The sequence below is a fragment of the Pseudopodoces humilis genome, chromosome 1 (genome assembly GCF_049639895.1).
Source record: "Pseudopodoces humilis isolate 2021_Gansu_Grassland_sample_001 chromosome 1, ASM4963989v1, whole genome shotgun sequence".
In the NCBI taxonomy this organism is placed as follows: Eukaryota; Metazoa; Chordata; class Aves; order Passeriformes; family Paridae; genus Pseudopodoces; species Pseudopodoces humilis.
Genome location: NC_142200.1, coordinates 65794028 through 65814103, shown reverse-complemented (window position 1 = coordinate 65814103; position 20076 = coordinate 65794028). Strand labels below are relative to the sequence as shown.

At 38.1% G+C, this 20076-nt stretch overlaps 2 protein-coding genes across 4 annotated transcripts in view; one reads left to right on the top strand and one right to left on the bottom strand.

Annotated features, from left to right (window-relative positions):
- Nucleotides 1–12639, top strand: part of RPRD1A (regulation of nuclear pre-mRNA domain containing 1A) — a 43855-nt gene extending 31216 nt beyond the window's left edge. The window contains exon 7 of the mRNA XM_005527826.3: nt 8030–12639. Coding sequence (XP_005527883.1) covers nt 8030–8179 — 150 coding nt within the window. The 3' untranslated portion in view covers nt 8180–12639. The remainder of the gene's footprint in view (nt 1–8029) is intronic.
- A 2267-nt stretch (nt 12640–14906) lies between these two features.
- RMP24 (ribonuclease MRP subunit p24) lies at nt 14907–19870 on the bottom strand. 3 transcript variants are annotated; one of them, XM_014256794.2, is made up of 5 exons: nt 19743–19870; nt 19636–19658; nt 18665–18864; nt 15501–15709; nt 14907–15121 (listed from the first exon to the last, which is right to left on the bottom strand). In XM_014256794.2, exons 1-5 carry the CDS (start codon nt 19814–19816, stop codon nt 14968–14970), a joined length of 660 nt encoding a protein of 219 aa, XP_014112269.1. In that variant the 5' UTR covers nt 19817–19870; the 3' UTR covers nt 14907–14967. The 3 variants fall into 3 exon arrangements, with proteins under 3 accessions (XP_014112269.1, XP_087922724.1, XP_014112268.1); XM_088066598.1 differs by lacking the exon at nt 19636–19658 and having other exon boundaries at nt 19743–19829; XM_014256793.2 differs by lacking the exons at nt 19636–19658; nt 19743–19870 and adding an exon at nt 19280–19629.
- Between the last annotated feature and the right edge of the window lie 206 nt (nt 19871–20076).

Sequence of the window (20076 nt, the reverse complement as noted above, 5' to 3'; positions counted from 1 at the left end):
AGAGTTGTAACCTGACAAGCAACAGATAAATCCCTACCTAGTGACCTTCAGTGTTAACTTTCATTCTCAGATTCCCTTTCATCTTCAAAATAAATACATGTAGTCTTAGCTTTACAGCAGTTTCATACTTTAAGATGACGTGTCTGCTAAATAATGAACTACACAATCCATGTTTTTGTGTTTCAACACAGCATTAGGTTGAGAGAGTTCCACATGTGAAATCTGAAGTTGGAACTGAGACTGTTGTAATGACCGAGACTGTTGTAATGACCTAAAGGCAAGGGATGCATGAACTGGGGAACGTGCATCTGACACATCTGAATTTTTACAGTTCATATGTTAGGTACAGTAAATATTTGAGCCTGAAGACTTTACACAGCTGTTCTTAAATGCATTGCTAAAGGCATGCTTTTCTAATAGACCAACAAAATTCTTCACTCATTTAAAATTCTTCTAAAATTAAACACTGATACCCTTTAATTTGTATTTCATGTAGATCTTCTATGAATAGGTGAAACTTCAAGAAGTTATCTATAAACCTCCAGCCATTTAATTTTATTTTCTTATTTTCAAAACTTCTGCTTTATCCCTTCTGTGCCTGTGCAGAGTAGCTACTTGAGTATTTGAGCAAAATTGCTCAGAATTGTTCTGAAGTACTTGATTACTTATCATCAAAAGTTCTCCAATGCTTCATTCTGTCAGCCAGTGTTTGAAACAGTGTTTGAAAAAAGAATTCAGTATAATTTAAGCATCTCTTGGAAGTGTGTAGCTTTGAGTTTATTATAATAGCTAAATAAATGCTGTATCAGATAATAAAACACAAGTAGACCAAGTGTAACCTCAGGCAGGCATCTTTAATTTCAGTTGCTGTTCATATCTGCTATCCTGAAATACTTTAAATTAAATCATAGTCCCACAGAGATTGTCCAATTAAATCAATGTTTTTATATAGTAATTTATTTTATAAATTAATATTCATCACCCTGGACCTTTTATGATTGAGGGGAGATAAATATAAACTAAGCCAGCCTAGTAATATCCCTGCTAATTAAGTTTACTCATAGAATCATAAAGATTGGAAGAGACCTTCAAGCCAATCCTGCCCAACTGTCCATCCAGCGCTACCACTGTAACCCCAAAACCACATCACTCACTACCAGGTCCAGGTGCCTCTTGAATGCCTTCAGGGATGGTGACTCCACCACCTCCCTGAAGGCTTACAAATCCTGTTTTGTTTTCTTCTATATTTCCAAACTTTGAGCAACTTTTTGGCAGCACAATCTTCAACAGAAAGGTTAAAGACAAGTTTATAATAAAGTAATCTGAAAAATTAGCTTTAAGATTAACTAATTTATGTGTTCTCTCAAATTATTATGAAATGGGGGAGAGCATGCATTTTGATACATTAATGAAAGTGAACCTGAATTTAATGAAATTACAAGCTGTTGGAAAAAAAAATTACTTTTAATATGCTCATCAGAGATTACTTAAAACATTACTAACTTCTGTGAAGATCTCTGCCAGAGAGTTTTCCAGTGTGGGCTGAAGAAGACTTCTGCAATTAAAACCATGTACAGTTGTTCTCTAGGTTGTCCATGTGCTGCTTGGCCACTTGTTCTCTGTGAGAACAAAGAACTTCTTCTGTGGGTGGGTTGTCCATGGCTCCCATGAGTATAAATAATGGGGAGATGGGAGCTGATGGGTTTGAATGCAAAACTTGGATAAGTTCATATGGAACTTGGCACCAGAGTCTGTGGAGATTAAGAAGGGATTTGAGACTAGACGTTGCAGTAAAGAATGGAATTGGAGATCAGCTGGCTGAGAAGGGAGTGACCAGCCAGTAGGGTGTAATACCATGTAGGACTGAAATGAACTGGAATTCAATTGGACTAAGACAGTGGAAGCAAAAAATGATATGAGGTAATAGATCTTATATAGATATTACATAGGTGAAGAATAGGAGCAGGCCAAGTATAGGACTGGGGAGAAACAGGTGTAATTGGAACCAGAATTATAGAGAAAATGATAAAGGGAGACCAGGATTGGAGAGGGAGCAATTTAGATCAGAATCAGAAAAGCTAGAAATGGGAAGAGGTAGGCAAAAAACAGTTGTGTTTGTATTGTGTCTGAATGCAGCTGTGATAGAAGTCTGAGAGTCATTGAACAACCTTCCTGGACAAAGGTTATTTCTAGGAGCAGTGTTCCAGGAATGGAGATGGAGACAAGGAGTCAAGGCTGCAGTGAATGAGATTTGAGATACTGTTTTAGGCTGGAAAGCGCTGGACAAAAATTGCATTTTCAAGAAATAGGAAGAATAATTTGTGGCCACTGAGAAGGACTTGGCATTTCTGATAGTCACACTTCAGATGGGAAATGTCCAGATAAAATGCTTTGTTTCTATCTGCTAAAAGGAATTTGTGATTTGAAGGTCTGAAGTGTATTCCAGTCTGTACCACAACATAACGGTTGATGGTAAACAAAGTCATATAATCAAGCTTTCCCCAGATGGTCACTAATTTAGTTTGTGGTTTTCAAACTTCTGAGTTCATTGCTTCCTGTTGCTTCATTTGCACACAGGCTGAGGAGTCTCTCACTTTAACACTTTAACTTAGAAAATTCTTTGAGGTGTTAATTTCTTGGAAATTGTAAGTACTAAGAAAAATGGGATACCCAGAATTAGAGGATGCATTTAATTTTCATCTGTCAGCTCACAGAAGGTTTCTGAAGAATAAATTGTGTTTTGTAACGGTGAAACTTGCCATTAGAAAACCTCTGAGAATATTAGTAAATCTATGCACAGAATAATGTGTACAGTAAGTAGTGCATGGGGTGGTGTATAGAACAAAATGGGATAAACAAAGCAGTGACCGTGTAGTTGCTCATTGCTTCAGTGCTGTTTACTTAGTTCAAAAAGTTCATTGGCAAGACCAAATGCAAAACAGTTAGATATTAACATATTTAAAAATTGAAGCTTGCTTCCAGAAATACCTTTTCTAGGAAGCAGGCAATGTTCAATGGAAGGTTAGCCAAGTCAGTTCTTTCTTATGCTTATCATAACTGTCCTTAGTTCTTCTACCTTATGTATGAAGCTTATAGATGTTGGTTCAGACTCCTTAAGTTATTTCAGGGTAAACACTGGTAAATAGGTTGAGCTTTTAGTCATACTGCTGACAAATATGAGCCATGCCAGATTTTTAAAGACAGCACAAAATTCAGCCCTGCTCATCTGTTTTCCAAGGTGATGGTGATATTGAGGCTTACCTGAGTCCCATAAGTCTAGTTGTCAGTCTTCCTTTCAGAAAAATACCCAGACTGGGTGAGGTAGAGTCTAGCAAGGTAGGGAGTATAAATATTGTGATTCTGAATTTCAGCATCTAGATATCAGGCTATCACAATTGCTTTCATTGAACCTTTGAAGAGTTCTAGTAGTTTCTGCACTGTTGAACATAATACAGGAGAAGCCTGTGCTCTGTAACGCAGCTCTGACATCACCTGAAATTGAAGCTTGGAATGGATATAGAAGGCCAGAGATCTCAGTTTTAAATGCTGTGTACGTACAGGCTATGGATGCTGATATACACACATACCCTCAATACCGTAAAATCTATTTAAATGTTTGGGTTTTGTTTTCCTGTATTGAAATATTCATTTCCAACTTATCTTTCTGTAGCTAATGAGGGTGCAGATTAAATACTGCTCTTTCCTCCAAACCTTTTATTCTTGCTTTGCTATATATCTGTTCTACCACACAGTATTTTGGTGCATTCCATAGTCTCAGTAATCAGATGAAGGTTTAAAGTCATAAATATATTGTAAAGGGAAAGCATATCCATGAAGTTTTTCATCTGTACCACGTTCCTATTGCAGAACTTCTGTGTAAAGATCTGTTTTATTTGGAAGGGACTATATTCTCTGCAGTGCACAGCTTTTTTGACCTGTCCACGTTTTTATTATTTATGATGTCTGTAATGTCTAATCAAAAATTATTTGGCTTTTTTGCCTGGTACTTTTTGATAGAGAATTGCTATTAATCTAGATTCTGAATCTATATGTTGTTAGCATTGCTTTCACAAAATATCCATCTGTCAAATAATGGAAATTGTAGTAATTAGTGGGACTCTAATGAGCAAAATAAGTTCTAATTAACTCATAAACCTGCTTTTATGACTGGAAATACAAATAAATACTGCCTGAAAGTAGTGTTAGCTTAAGCCACTGGAAAAATTGAAGAGACTTTAATTCAAATCATCAGGTTGCCCATATATCCCAATACTAAGGTTCTCTATAGGTAGGAAGAAGTGCAAAATAAGCTCAGTGTAACAAAAGAAAGCATCATACTTTTGCCTGTCCTTGACTCTGAAGAAAATATCTCAACTCTTGCCTCATTTATACAGGGGTAATTTGAAATTTATCTTAAAATCAACACAGTGACAATCAAATTGAAATTATCCATGAAGATTTCCACAGTTAATAATGTCCAAAATAGGATTAAATTGTTACTTGGTGTATAATATCCAGCATTTCTAATGGAGCAACAATACAAGAAATAACACCTCGATATCCCAGTTCCAAACTTCTCTGCTTTCATTGTCAGGCTCAGCATACACACTGAGTAAAAAGGTTGTAGGTACATGTGCATGCTATTATGATAAAACAGTAAAGGCTGTACATACAGTGAGTGTTCTTGATAATGAGTACTTAATACTTGTATTCCAGCAGTCTAAGACTACTTATGTCATGCCAGGACTGTAATAACAGCCTTAAAAATACACAAGCAAACTTTTCAGAAGAGACTAGTGGTTTTAAATAGAATCAAACTGTGAACAACAGCTGCCTTGAAAATACCTCTGAACGGCTGAGTCACTGTCCTTGAAAATAGTCCTCTTTTGGATTTACTCACCAGTCATAAAAACTGGACATCTCCAGTCATTTCTAGAATAGTTTCAGGAGTGTCATGGGAAATTAGGTGCTCTGGATAGGTGAGTAATTTTTCTGCTTGTGGGGGAGGATTGCTGTGAACATCTAACCTGCAGTTTCAGATCTCACATATGCTTTGGATTACCAAAACTGGATTAAAATTTCATTCTCTACCTTATACTGTATCAATAATATCATCAACTATAAAACCTTACTTCTTTTTTTTTTTAAACTAGTTTTGCAATAAAAACTTCAAGCAAATTTTCTCAGAGTTTCGTATTTCTGAGAAGGCTTAAGGAACAAATTTTGATTCCCAGGAGTGCATTATCCCAGAGATGTTGGTGAGAGGAAGATGACTGTGTTATGTGAGAGACAGAATTTATGAGATCATTTTCCTTAGTGAGGAAAAGGAGCCTACTGTTAGTAGTATTGATCAAGCTGATAGTCACTAGGCAGCAAGTCCCAGGCAAAATTTATATGGAAAATGCTGGATGTCAGAAATGCAATGTTGTTATGGAAATTATTTATTATCAGCTCAAGGGAACTTTAAGGGAGTCAAGCAACTGACAGTCTAATATAAGGCACATTTCAGGTTTTGGAGTAAAGTCTAGCAAGAATATAGCTGCTGAGTCTGTTGCTAAGTGACTGTGTCTATTTGCCTAGCTTCAGGCTTCAGATTTGTGAAGGGATATTGTTGCTTTACGTTCCTCATTGATAGAGAATAAACTTGGACAGGATTCAGCTCTTTACAAGAATTACCCACAGGAGGGATTTTATATTTAATATATTTTATGATTTTTAGGCCTCTTGAGTGTATTGATTCTGCTTACAGTTCTGCTCATCCTCTGTGCAGCAGTACATCTTTCATGGTGGAGGCCAGATCACCTAGCTTCCTCAAAATTCTTGTTGCCCAGTGATCAAATCTCCAGGCATCCTGCTTCTGAAAATAGAGAATCTAGTTGACTAGTATTCTGTGTAGTACCAAATTGGTTGTTTATTAGTAAACAGTGGCACCTGAAGCTGATCTTGTCCTTTAGCATTAAAATCTATTCCCTACAATAATAATCATCATCAGGAGCCTCTGCATCCTGGACTGAAATGCATTGTGAGAATGCCTATGATTGGCCTTTTACGTGCTGGCAAAAGACTGTGTGTCTTGCACAGAGTCTGCTCAGTGAGGCCTGTGGATGCTGCTGTAAAATCAGGTATGAAACAGTGAAGTGTTTGGGGCTTTTGGGCATTACTTGTAGGGATACAATGTCAGGATACAGCCATTTCCACATTCCTTCACTTGCACCAAAGATAACATTTTGGACAAGTGTGAGCAAGTGATGTTTTTCACAGGAGCAAGGGACTCGCAGTTGTAAGACTTCTTTGGCCACCTGTATCCTAAAATAAATGCTTCTTTACCCTGTGTACTGTTGCCATGTATTTACAGTTCAACTGACTGGACATTTATAATATTTTCACGGTGTTTAGTATCTCATAAAGATCTCCATGTAATATTTGATTCTAAAATATAAAGGATACCAAGGAATTGATGGTCCTAATTCATGGACACTTCTTCTTTCTTCTTTGTAAAGATTTGATAATTTTTTTTTTGCTTCCCATTACTGTTCTCTCTTAAGAATTTAAGGTATCTCATGGTTCTCTCACTGCCCTTGGTAAGAAGGTCATGCTGCTGCCTTAGTAGTTGCAAACTTTTTTAATGTTGTGTTGGACCTTGTTTAATAATCTTGATCACGTCCCAGTTACCTAACAGTCTTTACTACCTTTTTTCTGCTGTATTGGGTTCTACTACCAAAAGGTTTTTTCATTGTTCTTCCTTAGGTAGTTATCTTGTTCTTCCTTATTATTCCATGTTGTTAACATTATGTTACTATAGTAACATACTTAAAATTACATTTAGAGCTTGTAAAGAAACTCTGATTTGTTATCTTTTATAGACATTTGCACAGTGTTTTCATATTTGCTGGAACTATCAAGTGTTTATATTTGTCACTATTGCAGGATCATGTAGAATTTACCCCCACTGTTATTTAAAAGTGGTTATAGTCATGAGATCTCGGTTATCCATGGGCTGATTATCCAAGTTGTAGATTACCTATGTGTTGTTACTTCCAGCCAGTCCCAGGCTGCAGCAAAACCTGTAGCCACACTAGAAAACATCTGTATTTGATGTGCTGTAATTTGCAGTATTTTTTTATGAAGTACTGCTTTGTCTGCTAGTGCTTAGTTTCTTCTGCTTTCCATAGTTTTCAGCTATTCGCAATTCAAATATCCCTGTGAATTATACATTAATTTTCTTATATTTTGGAATGACTGTTTTCATTTTATAAAAGCTGGTATTCTTCTCCATTATGTCTCGTGTTCTTAAGAGGTGACCACTGACTATATTTTAGTGCATTGATTTACAGTGTTAAACTTTATTTATATAATGTTGTTTCAAGTGAAAAGTTCCTCATCATCATTAAATATATCAATTGTGAATCGTTTGACCTGCATTCCAACACAATATGAAATCCTAAGTCCCCAATTCAAAAAGTTTATGAAAACCCAGGGTTAAATCCATAAATGTATTAAGGAAATTTGTTTCTTACTAAAAAAGTTAATAGAAAATACTTATCATTGGTCAGATAGGTGGGGCCTACTAGGCCAAGTTAGGGGGTATTTGGTTGCTTTTTATTATTCCACCAGTATGAGATGAAAGTAACTTTGACATCAGTAAGTTTATCCTTCCATCCTCTGTTATTGATAGTAGAATATGTGTAACAACTATCCTAAATTAAGTTTTAAGAATAATCCCGTTCTCCTGGTTATATGGAGAAAAACCTGTGGTTGTGTTAGCTGGGATTGTCTTCCTTGTTTAGCATTTATGCTCTTAGAATTCAAAGCAAAATAATCCCATGACTATGCTTTGAAATCCATTGCTGGGAAAATACTAGAGCTGATACCTCTGCCTCCTAAATACCCAGATCTCTGTGTTCTCACCTGTTAAAGGCTGTTTACCTAACTTGCTGAAGGAATACTTAGTTTGGAAAATCACAGGTGCAGTAAGAAGTAGAGATGGTAATAGCAAAAAAAACTCATATTGAATTCTTTTGCATTACAGGAGTACAAACGCAAGTTAGCCAGAGTGTCCCAAGTACGGAAAGAACTCAGGTCACGCATCCAGAACCTGCCTGATCTCTCTCGACTTCCCAACGTCACGGGCAGCCACGTACACTTACCGTTTGCAGGAGACATCTACAGCGATGATTGATTAGCAAACAACCACCCCACAACCTCTGCTTTTCTGTGAAATGAGGGGTAGGCCAGACCAATCGGTACTCTTGTAGTATTATTTTTGTATATTGTTGCAGAGTGTCAGTAAAAATACTTTAATAATTTATAAAAAATGGTTTAAAAAGTTGATTTGTTTACTATTTTATTGGCGAGTGACCTTAAGGGTACATTTATAAAAGTGGCATCTGTGTCTGTTACATGGAAGAATGAATTATTATCTTTTGTAAAGATTTTAGTTGGGTGCCCTGTAAGAAACATGCTAAGATTTTTCTTATGTACCCTGTATTTAATGTAGATCAACATATAATCAAAACATAATTCTAACTTGAGACATTTCCGTTGCTAGTGAGGGAGTGAAATGTGGAAACCAGAGGCTTATGTTTGCAAGAAGGCAAATGCAATTTAATGCAAAGTTAAAAGTGATCTTACTGTCCATTACATTTAAATTACCCACTCCCAAAACAATGTGGGTTTTTTTGAAGTAAACACTACCAACCAATTTTCTATTGGAAAATATTAATCACGTTACACTGAGCAGGTCTTCAAATGACTCAAAATACCGCAATATTTTTGTATCATTTAGAAGGCAGCATGTAGAAACTGTAAAATCGACCAGTTTAATTATGTTTTGAAATTGTAGCTTTTTACAGCTGCTTAGTTTCTAAATCAAGGGACCATTCATTTGTAATCTAATCCCTTTCTGAAACATCTGTTTCCATCTAAAAAGGTTAATCCCAGAAATGTGAGGCAATTTTATAGTTTTAATTAAATTGAAAGGTCATTCTCTAAACTGTCTCAATTGCTAAGTGCCCTTTATTAAAATTTGACAATGTACCATCTGTACATGCAACAAGATGGTGATACAGCTGTACTGTACATCCTCTTCCACTGAGAAACCCTGGAGGCCAGCATGGGCTACCATCTCCCCACCTTCACCTGCTCCAGCAAATATTTCTAAATCTCAATTGTCTTTTGCTCACACAATGGGAGGAGACTGTTCAGGCCTGTGTATAAGTCAAACAGCAGAAAACTATTGCCCAGTTAAAAAACTCTTTTGCATGGCATAAATGTGGTATTTGTCTAGGAACAGCTGAATTTGTGAAGAATCCTTGTTTCCATACTATGCATCAGCTTTTAAGTTTATTTAAAAACTTAGATACAGACAGGCATTTAGCACATTGCCAGAAAGTTCCAGCTTTTCAATCAATTGGAACGAGCCATGTAATCATTGGGAGATTTTAAAAATACCTACCTGTACCTTTGGCATTTTGATGACCTTAAAAACCTGGACTGCAAGTGTTTTGAGTCGGATATATCATAGGAGTATTTAATGATTGCATTTTGTTCATGGTTTTGCACTTGTCAGGCATTGCTTTGTACCAGTTAAGTTTACAAGTTTAATACACCTCACATGAAAGCAAATTTTTTTACAAAAAGCTGTTCTTTCTTTTCAAAACACACAACAATTCAAAATAGTCCTGGAGTGAAATTGTTCAAGGTAGTTATCTTGTCACTTCTTTTTGGCTTCTACAGGGGTAATCACTAGAATGCTTGTAGGATGTGAATGGAGAATAATCATTCTCTTTAAAATAGATACACTTGGACTTAAGCATATCAGTCCAGATGCCTTTTCTCATGGAAGTTGCCATGAATTGGACCTCGGTTAAGTAGGGAAGAATCCTGAAAAGATAGAAATATGAGCTGTTGACATAGCAGTCCATGGCATGCAATGTAGAATACTGATTTCCTAAAAAATTCTGGCTGACAAATAGGAGTGCTCAAAATAGTTATCAGAGCTCACTAGATGTCCAAAAATTTCAAAGTTTTGAGAGTCAATTTTCCATTCCATAGGAAAAAAAAAGCTGACTATATTGAATCCAGAGGATTTTGTTTCTTTAGTTTAAGTGTAGTATGCAAAATTAAATAACACTTATTGACATCTTTTCAGTGTAGATTCTTGATAAGAAAATGTTCTGATACAATTTTAATGTTTTAAATATTTCTGTTCTAGTACGTTAAGCTCATCACATAAATTCTTACACACATGTATGTGCATTGCAGTTGCATTAAAAGCTCAGTTTTGCTAAAGAATAGCACCAAATTTGTGGTAAATATTAAACCGTCTTAATCTGTTAAGAATTCTAAAACAAATCCTAAAACAAGAAGCATAAATAGTGAGTTCATGGTTAATTTCCATCCATAGAAAATTTAATTTGTGCCCAGAGGTGATTATAAGTGCAGTGACAAGGCTTATTAGACTGCACTGAAAGATCTATCTTGGATACTCAGAATCATAGGGAATTAGGCTTAAACAGTCTTTTGCTGCCTGAATTGAAATTAGTTATAATAATAAAGTTGACTGCTGAATCTTCTTGATCTCTCAAAGGTTTTAAAAAAGACATGACACTTACTTCACTGGATTTGTTTTTCCTATTCATAACTCCTACTGATAACACTGCTTATCTATCAGGTAATGTAGAACTGATAAAAGAATGAGGAAAAAACCTCAACTTTTTCTTGATGTATATAAGTTTTAATTTTGAGAGAGTGTTATTTTCTGGATATATTTACTTTACTGTGAAATTATTTACTTCAAGGAGTTTTTCATAGCTGGAGTTTTGGAAATGATCCCTCAACATTAGTTTGGAAAAGAGGACTTGTGAAAGGCAAAGATCACTCTTAGAGCAAGTGTCATATGTTAATGGCTGAATGGTACGCTGAGCTTTTTTTTTTTTATTTACATGGGAATGGCATCAGGTATCAAGTAGTTAGGAGATTATATTGTAATTGTAATAGTAGCAGGAGAAGCATGGTACAGTACAGATGCAGCCCTGTAGTGTCAAAAAATACCTCCAAATTCTCAGGTTCCAAAGCTTAATGTACGTACTTCTGATATCTCAGGAAGAAAAGAGGCTGGGTGGGGAAAGGTAGGGTGCTGAGGAGGCAAATGGGAGAACATGCTGGGGTGGAAAGGTGGAGCAAACAACATGGCAGCTTCCGTCAAAACAGAAATAACTGTGAGGCTGGGCAGCACAATGTTTTATCTGTAGGTGGGATTGTGCCAGAGAACTGCTTTGGGGTTTTGCGATCCTGAGAAGGAAAATGTGTGGGCATACCCTGCCTACCTCTTCTAACATCGTCTGGCTCTAGGCAAACCAGAATGCCTGCCCTACAAAAGGCACAATTATAAAATATCTGAATATTTTTCATCTGATAATAAAGGCATAATAAGTAGATTACTTGCTTCACTATATTGCACTTTTATTAAGCATTCTCTGAAAAAAAGCAAAGAGATTCCTCCAGCACTTTGCTATATGAGAATGCTTACCTTGGAGGTCACTGGGACTGCTTGTATATTCTAGCATTTGCAGGCTCAAGCTGTGTTATTTGCAGAATGTTTTGAAAGATATCAGGAATACTACCCCACTTTTGTGGTTTTAAAAATAAATGTGAAGTCCTTAGTTACGAAACTGACTATTCTTAGAAATTATGTTTCATGACTTCTTTTGGAAATTAGACTGCAGCCTGCAGTAATATTAGCTCGTCTGATTCACTCTGTTAATGTTTGTATTAATATATTAAAACGCCTCTGTTAATCCCTAGCAAAACAACCCAAACCACATGCTTATTACGTATATTATCCGAGTAGTCTTCCAAGTGTCAAATTAAGAGCTTTCATTATGATGAAATTACATTCCTGTTTACCTGAGGTTTAAAAAACCATTGTGTTAGGACTTGCACAGGCTAGTGCTGCTCTCAAGTCAGTGGTAACTCAGTCTGGTGCTTTAATGATGACCCTAAACACTTATGTAGGATGCAGTAGCCAGCAGTGCAGATGACCATGGAGGATGTGGAAATCATACATAGGCTTGGTTGGCCCTCTGCAGAAGAGCCTTTTGAAACGTAAGGAAATAGATCTGTGGGTGTGGGGTTTTTTCAGTGGAAAATCAGCACGTCTAAAATTTGATGGTTACATTTACAAATATTTAGGTCAGTTCTGCTCATTACATTTAATCACAGTGATTTTTCCTGCAAGTAAAGAAAGCAGACTCAAACATAGTGTCTGAAGTGGAATTTTTTTCTAATGAATGACCAATTTTGTCTCGGCTCCTATTTCAGTGTGTCATTTATCTTGATTAAGTAGTAAATCTCTTCCATCGTGTTATTTAGGAATCTAATTCTGATTTCATATTTACAATAGTTAAAGTATCCTACTAAGCATGATGTTTTTGTGGGAATTTGCAAAAGTTCAATAGCACTCATTACTTGTTTGCAACAGAAATAGACTTGTTAAAAGTTAACAAGAAAAGTTTGAAATGTAAAGATGTTTCATTATTGTGCTTTTCTGACAGAACCTGTAATCCTTGTGTAATTTATGTCCTCAGAGTAACACCTGTATGTACGCTCTTTCATATTTAATAAAACATTGTAAAAACATCTTTGAAAATTATTGTTCATTGCTTGCCTTGTCAGTCTCACGGTGGGAAATGGCTTTAATGTAAACTGCTCCCTCTACTCAGGAGTCAGCCAAGATCTCATCTCAGTGATGATGCTGAGGAAAGGTTTGATACTAATTTCAGGTTTATTACTCCCTGTCTTTTGTGTGAGTTTTCAGTGAGGACGCAGTGCATTAAAGGGTCTGAGGTCCTGTCTCTAGAACTGTCAATTTAGTTGAGCTGGTTATTTTAAGACACACTTTTGTAACGTTTTCAATGTGGTATGACACAAGTACTGCCAGCGATAAGCATACCATGGCCCATGGTATAGAATTTGTGTGAGCTGCGAAATAACTCTCACTCTCTCATCAAATGCCTCTGCAGGGCTGTATGCTTAACGGAGACCTTCTTGCTCTTGCTTTACAAAGTCTGGCTGAAGTTCTGCCCTCTCTGAAATCAGTGAAGGCATTTTTCCTCTCTCAAATGGTTCTTCCAGCTCTTCAAACACAAGCCAGTAATGTGGCCTGGCAGTGGCTTGGAGGGGAGCTCAGCAAGTCTCTCACAGCCAACAGCCTTCAGTGTTCCATCAAGTACATGAAGGTAATGTGTCCTGAAGGGAGGAGTGCATGACATACATATATGTGTGTAATATATGTCTGCATGTAAGTCTGATGTGTGGGTATGTATGTATATGCCTATATATATTATGTATAGATATATTTTTATACATGTGTGTCTGCCTTTCACTACACCAATTCTGTGCAAGTCCAGTTAACAGAAAAAAGACTCTCTTAAAGGCTTAGGAATAATATAAAAGCTTTGGAGATTATTTCTACCCAGCATATTGAAGCACACTTGTAAAGCAAGAAAAGGCATGTACTGAATGACTTTTTTCCCTGTGTTCCTAGAATAAAGTCTAATAGCTCACAGTAACAACCCCCTTAAACACCACATCTGGACATGTCTGACAACTCGGGTAATTCCAAAGAAAAAAATGTTATTTGGAGCATGACAAGGCTCTATCTCTGTTAACAGTATGCTGCAAAGGTAACACGCTTGGTTTGCAGAATGCCTGTAGCTCAGTGCCTACCACGCACAAAACATTTTTGGAATTGCGTAGTTTAGACAAGCTCTCTCCTGTGATGCTGTGGATAGATCTTCCATTAGCTTTCTCTGCACACTGGTTGTGTTCTCCCCTTCATGTCTTTTATCCCCTGCTTGTAGTTTTATCCAAAAGGAATGCACTCTTAAGACCGCAAGTTGTGCAAGAAGCACTGTGAACAGGGACAATGGGGAAACGTGCTTTGATCTAACAAACACATTAATGTTGGCACCTTGAAACACAGCAGATGCCTGTGCTGGTCTCACACTTGTCTCATGGGAAGCACAGCAGTACCTAATGTGTTGACTTTTTATTGTGAAATTTGTATTTTCAAATACTTTTGTGCAATGCACATTTTCCATCAAACGAAGTATTTTTCCAGAGACTGGATTTTAAGTACAGCAACCGGTGAATTAATGCCAAGTTCTACACTGGAAAAGGCAACACTCCAAGGTTTGTATTTTGATTAAAGAATGGCAGTTCATTTTATCCTACACATACATAAGATACAAAGAGCAGTGAACCCTTCAGTTATTGTGCAAGTGTACAGGAGATACAAAAAGGTTACATGCCAATCTCTGAGACTCTTCGGTACAGTTTACAACAAACTATTCTCCCCTGGCCTGGACTGTTCCCAGCTCACAAAGTTATTTGCTGGTCCTATTTCTTAAGCAGTATTCACTGAGTCTGAAGGCACTTAAACTATTCATTTGACTAGCAAAAGAAAAATACAGACCTTTAAATCCAAGAAAATAAATACTTTTAACTAATAGGCGCTATTTCTCAGGGGGGAAATGTGAAGCACCATGAGCAGGTCTATCACTGCAGATTCTGTGGGACCTCAGTCCTGAACAGTGACTTTATACTATCCTCTCTCAGCTCTGTGCCAAACATAAATTGAAAATCTTTAATCTTGACAATCAAATGGTCCTGGTGGGACCATCATCAGCTTCCTCAAAGGATAAATCCTGGCTTTTAATTCTTGGGGCATTAGAAACTGCAAAACATGTTTAAGATTCCCAAGCATATTAAATTGGCTATCTTCTCATCTCCCTCTGGCAAACAATCACTCCCCTTACAAACAGAGGTCCCTTCTAAAATATATGGTCTGTGCTTTCACAATGTACAGGATGTCAGCTTGAGTTTTAAAGAAATCACTTTGGTGATTTACTAAAACTGGAGCAACGTTTATTGCTGTAATCTTTATTACTTTGAAATAATATATAACTAAAGTAAAGTCAAGAAGGTTTTGAAATCTGCCTTCTGGCTTTTCTCTTTTTCTTCTAGGTCAAGCATCCGTTTTAGCTTAGAAAAGTGAAATTTGGAGTTGCGGGGAGTCTTCGAAGCAGAGTTGGTTGCTGCCTGTCCAGATTCATGTGCCCTGAAAAACAAAAGATTCAAATTTCTTGAAAAGGGGAGAAATCAGAATTAACATAAAGTAACTCTGAAAGCACACATATATAATTTGAGTGAAAAATATCCAAGAGAAATAGTGTATTTTTACATGCAAGTGAGCAGTCAGAAGTGTTTGTCATGCAAATTTTAGGACAGACATTTTGCATTAATGACACAAATGTAACTGGGCATTCTTTGCACACAGTGGCTTTTTATGAGAATCTTTGATTTTAAAGGTTGGAAAGTTAAAATTGATCTCCTCAACCATACTAACTGAGAAATACACTAAGTTATTGAAACTATTAAAATCAAACAAGATGTAATACACTCTACTTGGCAAAGAGCTGCTTTAAAGAAACACGTACCTGGAAAGTGATGAGGGAGTGTTCCCTTTAGATCCCAACCTACTACAGCTTACAGGTGTCATTTTCTTTGCAGACTGAATTTTTGTATCTGGTGTCTTCAGGTTAGATTTGATACCTGGAGTGCCACAATTTTTTGTTTTGGTTGCCAGAAAATCCCTGCTTTTACCATAATGTCTTATTGTTTTGTTGCAGGATTTGCAAGTAACCAGCTATGGAGAGAAGAAAGGAAATATCAAGCTGCCTTTCAGTCTTTCCACTTTTATATTATAAAGCCATTAGAAGAATTATCCAAACTGTTGTCCAAATACCATGACACAAATTAAGTATTTGCTTAATTAAAAATGAGATACTAAAAAGTAACACATACTTTATAACTCGTATTTTAATGTGGGCTTATTAAGCCAAACACACCCTTTGGGTTTATCTAGAAATTACTCCAATTCCCTACAAACTAATTTCAGGAGACCCATACTGCTGAATGTAATGTTGTACAGTGAAATACAGGGAACAACTCTGTCAAAACAGATGAAACAGCACCTGAACTGGGCAAATCATATTTTGAGTGTACAAGATACTTTTAAGTATACTGAAGTACTCCTATACATTAGGTATTTGGCTAAAGTCATTAGCACATTCTACCCCCAATGAAGTTATATTGCACACTTTTCAGAGATGGGATAAAATATTTAAACTACCAAACTCTCAAACTCAGTCACACATTTTACTAAAAACAGCAAGTCTTAGTGAACAAAGAAAAGGCTTTGTATTAGGGCAAAAGTACTTCCTATAATAAGGAGGATGTTCTAAACAAAGGGCATTTTATCTTCTCTCTGTGTACCTCTAGGCTGCAGGGAACTTGAGCAGCACACCAAGCTGAGAGGTGCATCAGAACCAATCATGTCACCCAGTCAGAGAAACTGTCGTGCATTCCTGATATCCCTTACTGCCATGGCAACTACTCATACTAAGAGATATGAGAGTAACACAGCCAGACAACTTTCTGAGGCACCAATTAGACTGAGAGAAAAACAGTTATGTGAGGCTTCTGGTTAAAAATAACATACTCAAAAAACTGTCACAGAAATGTCTAAGCAGTTTTGAAAACATCTACACCAAATCATTCTTCATTTCCAAGGGTGTAAATTTAAATTCAGACTGTTTAGTAAAAATTACATTTAAGGATGCTGAAATGGAACATTTTTAGTTGTGTTTTGGCATTCTCTAGACATTATATTTTGTCAGCCTAACAAACTAAAAAAAAAAACCCAACAGAAACAGCATTAACTATTGTAGTGCTCAGGTACTGATGTATTTTTAGTTCTTCTAAATGAAATTCAGGTGTGAAACAAATTCATCATCTTATGGTGACTTAAAACTGTGTGGAATATAAACGGAGGTGACCACTTTACAATGCAGGAATTACTGGATTAATCATAGCACTTCACAGCTAATTTGCATTCCCTGAAATTAGCAGTTACCTCCAAAATTTCTATAAATCCCTGTAACAGTCCCTATGTTATATACCTTTTTATGGCACAAGAAATCTAAAATCAAGTTCTACTTGATAAAAAAGTTCTCATTGGTTCAACCTGTCACACTGTTGCTTGCTTTAATTTCCAACCACACTGGAATTTTCAGTATTAGAAACTGGAAAGAAACTTCACACTGGAAGTCTCAGGTATTAGATTACAGGGATCAACATTGCTAATTTTGAAAGCTGCCAGTTGCTGACAGCATTTTGAAGACTTAAGAAACACTTAAATCATAATCCACAGGACAAATTCAAACTGAGTGGAAAACAAGTACAGCAAACTGTAATTACATACCAAGATCAAACCCAGAGTTTAAACTAGACCTATTTAAACTGAATTTTAAACTACTCATATAAATGCACAGTGTATCCCTACAAACACTCCCCAGCTACACAGTAAGTCTAAAAGCCCATCATCATCTCATAGGACACAGCTCTGTTCACCAGTTCCTTAAAGAGACAGTTCTCTAATGTACCCTCAACATTTGTGATCCCAGAAAAATGAAGCAAAGATTTCAGCTTGCAGAATCACAGAACATCTTGAGTTGGAACGGACCCACAAGCATCATCAAATTCCAGCTCCTGGCCCAGCACAGGACATGCCAAGAATCACACCATATGCCTGAGAGTGTTGTCCCAAGGCTTGTTGATCTCTTGTCAGCCTTGGTGCTGTGATCCCTTCCCTGGGGAGCCTGTTCCAGTGCCCAACCACCCTCTCGGGAAGAACCTTTTCAGATGTCCTTTCTGAAGCTCAACTGTGAACTACAATTTGGGGAGAGCACCTTTATGAAGCATCGTATTTTGCTCTGACAGCCAAGAACCTTGGTGATATTTTCAGAGTTTAAATTTTTTTTATTGACTCTTTTAATAGTTTTTGGTTTCACAAAATTTACTCCTGAAACCACAAGACTCTCATCCAAGAAAATGCCAAGTGTGCCAGCAACTCCTGGACACAATAGGGTCCTGTCTCATTTATACTAACAACCACTCAGATAATCTGTTTTAAAAATGGTACATACCTTGGCAATACTAGATTAAATGTACACTGTTATTCTTCCAATAGTTATTAAATGTCATATTCCTGAGTACTTTAAGAAAAAATTGCTGAAGCCTCAAGAAAAACATCATCTTGTTGGAATTCCCCCTGTGGTTTAGTTTTGAAAGACTTCCTATAAACAGTAACATTCAGACAAATGTATAAAAATTCTATTAATACTGATAGTAATAATAATCTGATGTAGCCATGAGAGGCTAGTGAAATACATGAAGTAAAGCTTGTGTCAAAACATATTTGCGTATTTGCTTAGCAACTGATAAACAAAGGCAGTAAATGAGATGTTTGTGTAGCTCCTTTAACATGTGGGGTCACAAAGATTTTTTTGGAGAGAAAAGCTTACTGGTCTTGTAATTCATGTTCATGATCTAGCTATTGTGGAAGGTAGATTTTAAAAATGTCGTTTATGCATAGAAATTATGTCAAAAAGAAAGGAAGAGTCTTATGCTTGCAAAAAAGAAATGTGTGGGCTCCTCTTTTGAGAAAGATTCTTGTACTTTCTCTTTCAGGCCACTGAAATAGGAACATGAAATTTAGGGAAATATCATGTACTTATCAGTTTCAAGTAAATATCCTTACCAGAATGCTTCTTGACTCCCTGTACTTTCTCAAAAGCTTTGTCTGTTTCATGTTAAGTTTATGATTCTTTGCCTCTCGTTTTAGAACTTTCTGTATCTGTGGAGTCACTTTCATCTTTGGTTTGAGGCGCACCCGGTAGCTGTCAGGAACCAGGAACTGGAAGCAGTAAGGACATATCCTTTCCAATCCACGTTCGCTAGCTACAGATAAATAAAGGCAAAAGGATGAATAACTATGTTTTATAAGCAAACTTTAAAATGGCATATTTCAATTTTAACATTACCTAAGTACATGTTTTTGTGTTTAAGATAGCACTAGAACACAAGAGGAAACTGAGCACCAGAATGTGCTCAGCTGGGCACAATTCAGACCAAGTTAATGCATCGCACAAGTTTAGACAATATGTAAGTGTAGATTTTCTTGGAAAAATGCAATTCCTTGCTAAAAACCTTTAGCAACGGAGGCTCACAATTCTGCAAAGAGCTCCATGTAAGCAAAATCTTCTAAGAGATCAGGGACACCAAAGCTTTGTAAAGCTCTTTGCCCATTTTAAGTGAGAGAAGACGACACGACCTCAGGCTAAAAAGAAGAAACGCTTTGAGATAAATTTCAGACCCAATAAGAGGCTCGCTCCTGCCATCTGCCTCATTAGCTCCTGCTGCCGGAGCCGGACTCGGGCGCCTCTCCCTAAGTCCCCGAGGAACACCTCGGGGGAGGTGCCTGCTTCCTGCTTCCTGACGAGCCCGCCACTGCTGCCGGCAGCCCCGAAACACAGCCCTGCGGGGGCAGTGCAGGGGCACGGGGGAAACGGAGGGAGAGGGCGAGCCGCCATTCATTCCCACGCTCCTGTCCTTCCGCAGCCTCCGCGCGCTGCTCTCCCACGGCAGGAGCCTCGGCTGGAGCACGCCGGGCTCCGGAGCCCCTTCCTCCGGCCCCGGCTCCACCGCCTGAGCCCGGGGCCCCTCACTCGCCTCGGGAGTTGCGGAGCATCCACCTGCGCGGGAGAGAGGGAAAGCGTCAGGGCGCGTCACCGCCGGGCTCTCCCACCGCCCGTCCCCTCCCCGCCGCGATCCCTTACAGCAGGAATCGCGCCTGGCCCGGGCAGGCCCCCGCCAGCCGCTCCGCCGCCGCCCGCAGCAGCCGCCGTCCCATGGCGCCGGCCGCCCGCCCCGCCGGAAAGGAAAGGAAGGGAAGGGAAGGGAAGGCGGGCGATGTGCAGCGCTTGGCTGCGCCCCGGCGGCACCGCGGCCGCAGCACCAGGGTACCGGGCTGGGGCGGGCTCCGGGCGAGGGGCAGGGCCGGGGCTGGCGCTGGAGGGCGGCGGGCCGCGCCTGCGGGCCTGGGGCTGGGGAGCCGAGCCCGCCCCGGGCCCGCTCGCAGAGCGACTGCCGCTTCGGGGAGCCGCTTCTGTC